Source organism: Mastigoproctus giganteus, chromosome 2 (assembly GCF_048544385.1).
Source record: "Mastigoproctus giganteus isolate SK-2022 chromosome 2, ASM4854438v1, whole genome shotgun sequence".
NCBI lineage: Eukaryota > Metazoa > Arthropoda > Arachnida > Uropygi > Thelyphonidae > Mastigoproctus > Mastigoproctus giganteus.
In genome coordinates, this window is record NC_143576.1 from 236,550,564 (window position 1) to 236,561,719 (window position 11,156).

An 11,156-nucleotide genomic window follows, 5' to 3' on the forward strand; every position below is an offset into this window, starting at 1 on the left:
GGTAAACTGGCCAGCACACATGGGCTTACGATAAACTGTAGTCCTCAGGTATGTGTCTTCACGTCGGACAAGTGTATCTAGGTATGGTAAAGAGTTGTTCGACTCCAGCTCAATCGTGAATTTTATGAAGGGCGATAGTGAGTTGAGGTATGATAGAAGTCGCTGACCTGAGTCTCTAGGGATGACCACGAACACATCGTCAACATAGCGACACCAAAAGGCGATGTGATCTGGTGCGTGTGTAAACGCACGTCCCTCTAACTCCTCCATCACGATGTTTGCTGTGACTGAGCTGACGGGAACCCATGGCCGTGCCATGTATCTGCTGGTAGACTGAGTCATTAAATATGATCGCACCCCCTGTTAAGCACAGTCTGAGGGCGGCGGAAATGTCATCGGGTGTGAGACCAGTTCTTTCGTTGAGGGTTCTATCATTGTCCAAGAGTTGTTTTGCACAAGAAATGGCAAGTTCCACAGGGATGGAGGTAAAGAGCGATATGACGTCGAACGATGCCATAACTTGATCCTGCGAGATTGATACAGTGCGAATCCTTTTTATGAATTCAACACTGCTGGAGACGGTGTGGGTGGTCTTGCCAACTAGAGGAGAAAGAAGTCTCGAGACAAATTTAGACAGCTCGTAAGTCGGTGAACCACAGCAGGATACAATTGGTCTCAGTGGTGTGTCTTCTTTGTGCACTTTCGGTAGGCCGTAAAACCGTGGGATCTGACATCCGGAGGCACTGAGGTGATTACGGGTTGACTGTGTGATCTTCCCTTGTTTCAGCCAACTGTTGATGAGGATATTCACCTCTGATTCCCATCGTTCTAAAACTCTGTTGGGGTTGATGGTCAGGGGTTTGTATACGGTAGTATCTCGTAAAAGTAGTAGCGCTTTCGCCATGTAATCAGTGTGGTCCATTACAACCGTACGGCGGCCTTTGTCTGCCGGTAGAATGACGATGGACGAATCCTGTTTCAATGCCTTGAGGGCAGAAAACTGTGTACGGTTGAGGTTTGAAGAGACGGGGCGAGCACGGTGTAGAACTGCTGCAGTCTTCAAGCGGATTGTGTTGGCTACATCTTCTGGGAGGCGTGATAAGCTGGCTTCCACACCTAAGGCGATGTCGGTGATCGGCGGGTGCTTAGGAAGAACGGCAAATGTCATGCCAAGAGTCAATAAGTTTATTTGGTCTGCAGATAACTGTTTGCTGCTTAGGTTCAATACGAAGTCCGTGGAATTTGTGAGAGGGGTATTACGTTGGCTGCGAAATTGACGGGATTCATTAATCAAATTATTAAACTTACGTTTCTGTCGGGCACAATAAAGATCTGATTCTCTGACGGCCTGGTGACATAAAGTGTTGACCACATCGGTGTAAACGGGATCGGGAATCAGAGTCTTAAGGTCGGCTAGTAGGGTTGCCTTGCTCGCTGAAGCACGTTGTATGTCATGATGGAGGCAGCCGATCCATATGCGCAGAGTTTTGAGGCCGAAGTTCCGACAGGCACGTCTCATGCGCTCATTAGAAAACGGTTGTTTGTAGCGAAACCCTTTCGGTATAATCTCGTTAGCTTTGCACCTATGCGCAAACCTCAGGTGTTGTCTGCTACGGGCTATAAAGATAAAATCTTTCTGTAGTCTCACGACCATGTCATATGCTGGTTGGCCAAGAATAGTACGAACATAACGAAACAGGCCTACGCACTCTGGATTCATTAAGAAATTTATTATAGTTACACACAGAGCGTACAAATAAAGAAGAAATATATGAGCTTACGGCTATATGGTAGCCTTCATCAGAATTAAAAATACATGAATGGCAGTTGGAATGGAGATGTGCACTGCCAGGTGCGTGAGACGCGAGGTTTAATTGTTTGTTGACGCTTGTGGCTGTGACGCATGATGACGTGGCCAGCGTTTGTCCAATGATAGAACTACTGACTCTGTGATCGGGTTGACTTGGCAACCACTGTTCCTGTTCAAGGATTTATCCGAAGATTTTATATTTAACGATTCCAACCAGGTACGCTTTAGGTAATGGTGGGATCTGTCTACCACTACGACATCGCGGTGTGGGTCGATGTCGTGGTGGGTTGTCCAGACATGCTCGGCGATAGCTGAGAATCCTAAGAACACACGGGATAAAGTTCCACAGGGATGGAGGTAAAGAGCGATATGACGTCGAACGATGCCATAACTTGATCCTGCGAGATTGATACAGTGCGAATCCTTTTTCTAATGAGCGCATGAGACGTGCCTGTCGGAACTTCGGCCTCAAAACTCTGCGCATATGGATCGGCTGCCTCCATCATGACATACAACGTGCTTCAGCGAGCAAGGCAACCCTACTAGCCGACCTTAAGACTCTGATTCCCGATCCCGTTTACACCGATGTGGTCAACACTTTATGTCACCAGGCCGTCAGAGAATCAGATCTTTATTGTGCCCGACAGAAACGTAAGTTTAATAATTTGATTAATGAATCCCGTCAATTTCGCAGCCAACGTAATACCCCTCTCACAAATTCCACGGACTTCGTATTGAACCTAAGCAGCAAACAGTTATCTGCAGACCAAATAAACTTATTGACTCTTGGCATGACATTTGCCGTTCTTCCTAAGCACCCGCCGATCACCGACATCGCCTTAGGTGTGGAAGCCAGCTTATCACGCCTCCCAGAAGATGTAGCCAACACAATCCGCTTGAAGACTGCAGCAGTTCTACACCGTGCTCGCCCCGTCTCTTCAAACCTCAACCGTACACAGTTTTCTGCCCTCAAGGCATTGAAACAGGATTCGTCCATCGTCATTCTACCGGCAGACAAAGGCCGCCGTACGGTTGTAATGGACCACACTGATTACATGGCGAAAGCGCTACTACTTTTACGAGATACTACCGTATACAAACCCCTGACCATCAACCCCAACAGAGTTTTAGAACGATGGGAATCAGAGGTGAATATCCTCATCAACAGTTGGCTGAAACAAGGGAAGATCACACAGTCAACCCGTAATCACCTCAGTGCCTCCGGATGTCAGATCCCACGGTTTTACGGCCTACCGAAAGTGCACAAAGAAGACACACCACTGAGACCAATTGTATCCTGCTGTGGTTCACCGACTTACGAGCTGTCTAAATTTGTCTCGAGACTTCTTTCTCCTCTAGTTGGCAAGACCACCCACACCGTCTCCAGCAGTGTTGAATTCATAAAAAGGATTCGCACTGTATCAATCTCGCAGGATCAAGTTATGGCATCGTTCGACGTCATATCGCTCTTTACCTCCATCCCTGTGGAACTTGCCATTTCTTGTGCAAAACAACTCTTGGACAATGATAGAACCCTCAACGAAAGAACTGGTCTCACACCCGATGACATTTCCGCCGCCCTCAGACTGTGCTTAACAGGGGGTGCGATCATATTTAATGACTCAGTCTACCAGCAGATACATGGCACGGCCATGGGTTCCCCTGTCAGCTCAGTCACAGCAAACATCGTGATGGAGGAGTTAGAGGGACGTGCGTTTACACACGCACCAGATCACATCGCCTTTTGGTGTCGCTATGTTGACGATGTGTTCGTGGTCATCCCTAGAGACTCAGGTCAGCGACTTCTATCATACCTCAACTCACTATCGCCCTTCATAAAATTCACGATTGAGCTGGAGTCGAACAACTCTTTACCATACCTAGATACACTTGTCCGACGTGAAGACACATACCTGAGGACTACAGTTTATCGTAAGCCCATGTGTGCTGGCCAGTTTACCAACTTCCGGTCAGCACACGCGCGAGGCCACCTCCTCTCCACTGCCCGAACCTTGCTTACTCGCGCCTGGACACACTCCAGCTCCGCTGATGAAAGACGCAAAGAGATCACCAGGGTCAAAGTAGACCTTACGAGGTGTGGCTACCCCATTGACGTCCTCGACAGGTGTGATCTACAGACACGTGACATCGTGACGACCAGCTACAACACCAACGGTGACGAGCCATCCACGAGGGCATTTATCCCATACTACCCCAACCTGTCACAACAGATCGGTAGAATCCTAAGAACACACGGGATAAAGTGCATCCAACTCCCAGGCAAGAAACTGCGTTCTTTCATTTCCAACGTGAAAACACCTGTCCCCACCCTTCTGCAGAGCGGTTTGGTCTACCGCATCTCTTGCCGTGACTGCACTAGCTGCTACTTTGGAGAGACTGGACGTCGACTCGAGAAACGTCTCTCGGAGCACAAAAGAGCGATCCGTTTAGCAGATGTAGAACACTCAGCTATCGCCGAGCATGTCTGGACAACCCACCACGACATCGACCCACACCGCGATGTCGTGGTGGTAGACAGATCCCACCATTACCTAAAGCGTACCTGGTTGGAATCGTTAAATATAAAATCTTCGGATAAATCCTTGAACAGGAACAGTGGTTGCCAAGTCAACCCGATCACAGAGTCAGTAGTTCTATCATTGGACAAACGCTGGCCACGTCATCATGCGTCACAGCCACAAGCGTCAACAAACAATTAAACCTCGCGTCTCACGCACCTGGCAGTGCACATCTCCATTCCAACTGCCATTCATGTATTTTTAATTCTGATGAAGGCTACCATATAGCCGAAAGCTCATATATTTCTTCTTTATTTGTACGCTCTGTGTGTAACTATAATAAATTTCTTAAAAATAACCAAGTTCAGCTTATTGTAACCTTTTTTTTTTTTTTTTTCTTTCATTCAATGTAGTCTTAAGAGGAATGATTTCTCACTGACATATGAAATATTCTTTAAAACACATAAAGGATAACGAGCTTTCCTCGTAGTCCAGATGACATTCTACTGGTTTTCTGGAGTCATTGCCTTAACTTGCCTTTGGCTCTATTACGAATATCTAATAATTAATTAGTTGAGGAGTTTTTCCTGCCTAGCTAAAACCTGGATTTATCAAATCTCCCAGAAGTACCCTAAAGTTGAAATTGAGAATCACTGTTCTGTTCTTGTTAAATACACTTGCAAAAAAAATTTTTTTTTTTTTTTTTTTTTTAAACCCTCCAGGTCTTACCCTGGGAGAAAGAGTGACAAACAAAGCAAAGGTTGGTTTTAAAAATAGGAATGAAGAGAAGATTCTGAAAATTAATTTTTTTATATGATTGAAGATTCCATGGAAGTGTAAACACATTTCACCGTAATAACCCATTGAATTCCAGCTGTCGGTATTATCGCAAATTCAATAAAGTCGAGTTTACTATCCGTTTATGATAGATTGCACTAACAGAAAAGCCCAGTAAACAGGGTGACTACTAATTGTTTATATTATTTTATGGTTGTGACCTCCAGAAATCTGACCGAACCACATGGTACGGTCTGAGACAAAAGTAGGATAATCTCCAGTGCTGCAGTTTCCTCCCTCCCCGATTAAATGGCATGTTAGCATTAGCATTAGCATTAGTAGAGGCATATGATGCAAGAAAGCAAGCTTATGCAGCATCAGCCAAAAAAAAAAAACTTCCATTTCACCCCTCCGTTCGTTCGAAATACCTGTCCAGCTGAGCCTTAAATTTATTTAGGCTATCAACTTCCACAACAAAGTATGAAAGTCTGTTCCACCAAACAACTACCCGCTGGTTAAAGGCAAATTTACGCACATCTATGTTACATCTGTCTTTCCTCAATTTGAATTTATGCCCTCTCAGGTGATTATTCTGAGCAAGAGGAAGAATCCCATTAGCATTGAGCAAGCTCAAACCATTCAAGGCTTTATACACCTCAATCAGATCACCTCGCAGGTGCCTAGTCTCCAGACACTAAACTACTCTTGCCTTATACAAGGGAATAACCGCCTTCTTATCCCTGCTAGAAAAATTCCTGTATATCATTGATAAGACACCATGAGCTACTCTCGCAGCCCGTCTGCACTGCTAAGAGAACTTCATATCTGCCTGCACAATTACCCCCCAGGTCCTTTTCATTCTCTGCCACTGTCAGTGTAGTACCACAGAGTTGATACATTGCTCTGGGGTTACTGTTTCCCATATGTAGTACTTTACATTTATCAATGTTAAACTTCATTTGCCACCTGTCAGCCCATCTGCTCAACTTTTCTAGATCCTTTTGCAGCAGCGTACTGTCATTAGTGTACTTAACAACCCTGCCAACCTTCGTATTGTCTGCAAACTTGGACATTAAGCTTGATATACCATCATCAATATCATTTATAAATAACAATGACAATGGACCCAACACTGCATCCTGAGGGACTCCACTAATAACATTAGTCCACAATGAGCAGTGTCCATTGATTACCACTCTCTGTCTTCTTCCACTCAACCATCCCTTTATCCATAGCAGCAATTTGCCTCCAATGCCACACTGCTCCAATTTGTTCAGCAGTCTTCCATGCACAACAGTATCAAAAGCCTTTCTAAGATCCAAATACAGTAAACCCCCGCTATTCGCGGTATCTGTATTCGCGGTTTCGCGTATTCGCGGTCGCTGATTTAAACCTAAAAAAATGTGAATTTTAAAGCGCCGTGAACATTTTCCGCCATGAAAAAAACATGGGTGTGGCTAAAATCATTTTGCCCAGTCCACAGAGTAGTACAGTCAGTCGTCGTATAACACGTGTTTACACTACACTAATTCGATCTTACACGATTTATAAATAGGGGAACGATATCTTATATAACACGAACCGAATTCGCTTATACACGATTCGCCTTTGTGTTTACAAGAAATGGCAGTCGAACGCGGAATCACCCCAACTGAACGCAACACGATAGGAATGAAGAGAAGATTCTGAAAATGTATTTATTTTTTTATAGCAGTGAAGGGGAAACACATTTCACCATAATAACGTAAAAACCAACACAATTCCAGCTATTGGTATTATCGCAAATGCAATTAGAGTTCACTACCAGTTTATAACAGATTCCACTAGCAGGAACGCAACTGGAAATTGTTTTTATTGTTTTATGGTAGTAACCCCCAGAAATGTAAAATGTGAGCTAGTGACGTGTTAATAGAGTTATCTCTGCCTTTATGGTGTTGTTTATTCAGTTGCTACACGCTCACAGCTTTATGTGTATCAAGTGTGCCTCCTCATTTTGTAATTGTGCTTTATTCTCTAAAAATGAGTAAAAATAACTTAAAAGGTGTAAAAAGGAAGTGTCCTGCGCTCAATGGGTGGGGGGTGACAAAATCGCGAGTGCGGATGTTTTAAGCTAATCCTTGTTCAGTATGTGTAATGCGCTTGTCATAGAAGGTTTTATCTCTTGCTTTTAATTGATACGTTTACAAAAGTGAAAAATCTACCATTTTGCAATGTGTTGATGTAAACAGACTTTTTCGAGCGTGTTAAAGTTAAAAGAAAGTGACTTTATTGTGGACAAGTTCTTTTCTAATCCTACAAAAATATGGCTGCGAATAAAAAGGGAATTGTGAAAAGATCAAAGAAGGTGATGACATTAGCGAGTAAAACTGTTAGACAAAATTTCTAATGGTGAAAGTGTCTCCTCAGTGGCAAAACATTATAAAATCAACGAGTCAACGGTACGATCAATCAAGAAATCGGAAGAAAAAATCCGCCCTGGTGTCCGTGAAAACGCGCTAATTGCATCAAAAATTTGTTCTGTAACTCGTGATGTGAAATAAAAAAAAATGGAAAAGGCTTTAAATCTGTGGATAGAAGACCGAACTCAAAATAAAATTCCGTTAAGTTCACTCATCATTCGTGAAAAGGCAAAACACCTTTATCAACACTTTAGTGAAACTGGTGAAAGCACTGGTGGGATAAGTTTTTTAGCCAGCAAAGGCTGGTTTGAAAGATTTAAAAATCGATATGGTTATTTTTCGCCCAGCAACCCATGTTCTTGATATGTTTTTGAAAGGTTTCTTTAAAATGTCTAATAAATATGTACAGTATTACATTTAATAAATTGTTTCTTATTTTCATTTCGATGCCTTATGCTTTTTTTTTTTTTTTATGTACTTACTCTCTACGTTTGTCTATGTACATAGTCATATTATGTAGGTAAATACACATAATACGTACAGACAAAATTTTAGACTAATTTTTGTTATATATTTCATACTTTGGAACGGAACCCTTTTATTACCATGGGCGCCATAACTCAGTATTCGCATTTTCAGTATTCGCGGAATTTCTCAGGAACGTAACCCCCGCGAATAGCGGGGGTTTACTGTATATGATATCAAAGTTATTCCCTGCATCCAGTTCCTTTGTGACCACATCATAGTATCCAATTAAATTGGTCAGGCAAGACTTTCCGTTAACAAAACCATGCTGTGTCCGAGCTATAACTGAAGTCCAAATAACCGGAATCCACTGTATAATAAAATAAAAACTATGCAAAACAAATAGCAAAGACTAAATTATCAGTGAAACCCGATCAGTTGTTTAAATTGTTCTTTTTGCTCTGTAACATTATACATAAGAGAAGAACCAACAATTCAATTATGATAAAATTTATTTTTGTAAATTGTGTAAATTAAGTATTTTGGTCCCATTGGAAAACTTTGCTGTAGTTTCCTGAAGCAGTTTGTGACAAATTCGTGCTGTAATATGACTGGAATCTAATAAACTATGAAAATTAAGAGCTTTCAAATTTCTTTATGATTAATTTTTATTCTATATGTTAAACTAATTTTACCAGCATATCAGAGCAACGCAGATTGAAAAATGCACAGGATATATTACAGGGTTGTGAATACCTCCAAGTTATGAATACCCCACCTACAAACTTTGTGCACAAAAACAATGCTCCACAAGTTGTAAAGAGCAAGCACATATTATTCACCATATTAGAAACTGCCATAAAGAGAAGAGTACACCAGATAAAGAAATTTTATTTGAAAGAACAACTCAAAAATTTTTTTTCATACAAGCAATAATAGGCTTTTGCATGGGCTGCTTTTGTGGCCTGACCCATTTCCAGGCCAAGAAATTGGATGAAGAGAACCCATTTTTTACTCACCCCAACTTGCCAAATATAATCCCTCTGGATTTTTTTTTTCTTTTAGGGTTACATTAAGGAAGAAGTATATCACACTAAAGTTCAAAGTTTAAATTAACTCAATGCACTTGTCAACAGCACATACATTTGCTTCTGTGTGGACACATTATGGCCCAGTTGCCCTTGTACCATAAGCCCAAACAAACAACATTTGCCTTCTGTGATGCTACTGGACAACTGTTCGAGTGAAATTGAATATCATTTTCTTATATTCTTTCTCTGGTATACTTTTCTTTTTGTAACAGTTTGTAATGTGATGAATGCTATATGCCCACCCTGTACAGTATAATGTCATTAATGAATAATCTTTGAATATTTATTTATAATTCTCCAAATGAAATACAATCGAATAAAAGTTGCTGTATCAGTGTATACAAACATGAAAATTAAAATGCATTATGTCAGCCTAATGCTTCATTGTATAATTGCAGGACAAAATTTCTTTGCAGTTTCCCACTAGTGAATTATCGGTGAATTGCTAATCTGATTTTCCTAAAATAGCAACAGACAATCACTTAACCTACTAACAAATTTCTCCATGCCATAAATTAATTGCAGAACACAAACATACTTTAATTCTAAAATATTTTACATTATTGTATTCATTTCAAGGTTTGAGCAATGGCAAGAAATGTATATAAATAATTTTATTACAGTACTAAAAATTAAAAAAAATTTATTTTTTTTTTAAATTACAGTACTGTGCAATGAAATTTTCATTTATTCTACATGTCAGATTCAAGGGGGGATAAAGAGAAAAAACATTTAATGTGCTGTCTGGCCCACTTAGGTACCAGTTTATTTGAGTTACCAAATACCCAAATGCCAGATTAGTGTATATGTTCACAGAGTTAGTTTGCACTTCCAATTATTCACTTCCACATTTATCCAAGACTAACTAACTAACGAGTTAGTTAGTAACTGACAAATACTAACTCGTTTGAAAAGGGGGCCATTTATGAATGGTCTCAGATCTTTTCCTAATACATAGCCACTGTAGCCAATGGTTTGAGACTTTTTTTTGAAAACATAGCCACAGTATTGCTACAGAGGCATTGCTTTTAAATTACTAATTACAGATATTTGACAGATTAGATAACAGATAAAGTGACCGATATTTAATAAAAATATTCTAAAAAAGTTGAAATCATATTGTGAATCATAATTTTTGTGTGTTTGATTAACTTATGTTTGTTTATTCATTTAATATAGGAAGAATGGAAAGAAACTTCATCAGCTGTGCTAAATGGAATTAAGCAAGGATGGGTTAAGCCAGTTATAGACAAAGTCTATTCTCTTGATCAGGTTGCAGAGGCACATCATGACATTATGCATTCAAAAGGAGCTAAAGGCAAACTAGTCATTCTACTAAATGAAAATGAGAAAGATTTGAAATAATATTGCTGGAGAAAAGTGTACGTAAATGAAATTAAACAGTTATTTTTCATATCTTTGTGTGTAATATTTTCAACCTATTTCCAAAAACAGAAGCAAAGCCATGAGAACCACACATCTCTCTCTCTCTCTCTCTCTCTCTCTCTCTCCTCTGCACCCTTGTTCACATGAAAGTAGAGAAATATCAGAAAGTTCTGGGTGTTCTGGATTTCGTTATAGATTGTTTTTATTTTGATCTTTCATCTTGAAATAGGGTGGCAGCCACAGTCCACTCCAAATGAAATTTGCAGTACATAATAGGGGGAATACTTTATTGTAGTGATTTTATTTTAATATGTTAATTTATTTTGAGAAGGTGGTCATTCAAACTATACACACATCACTATGGAACTTCATTATCATCCAGTGACATGATTTCCTCAAATGCAGCTGTGTGTAGTGAAGCAACTTTCCTTTCTTTCATAGTCATCTCCCATTTCACTCCTATATTGGTTAGCTAATCCTCTCTCAGCTCTAAAATGGTGTTTAGTAGGTCAGATGCCAGATAGTCCACCATACCGAACCTATTAGTAACTCTGTAGGAGGTTTCCGGATCAACTAAGTGTATAATCTTACTGCCTCTACTCTGTCAGATAGTAACTGGAGGGAGTCCAAGTACATGTTGTGTAGTGTATGTGGGGGCAATTGTCGAGGCAACATTATGTAAAGGAGCTGGGTATATACTTCCTATGTG

At 40.6% G+C, this 11,156-nt stretch overlaps 1 protein-coding gene across 3 annotated transcripts in view; it reads left to right on the forward strand.

Moving 5' to 3' along the window:
* LOC150090272 (zeta-crystallin-like) overlaps window positions 1–10,473 on the forward strand; it is a 109,687-nt gene extending 99,214 nt beyond the window's left edge. For all 3 annotated transcript variants that reach the window (XM_090369047.1, XM_090369045.1, XM_090369046.1), the window contains one exon: window positions 10,241–10,473. In XM_090369047.1, the coding sequence (XP_090225173.1) occupies window positions 10,241–10,426 (186 nt within the window). In that variant the 3' untranslated portion in view covers window positions 10,427–10,473. The remainder of the gene's footprint in view (window positions 1–10,240) is intronic.
* The last annotated feature ends 683 nt before the right edge of the window (window positions 10,474–11,156 follow it).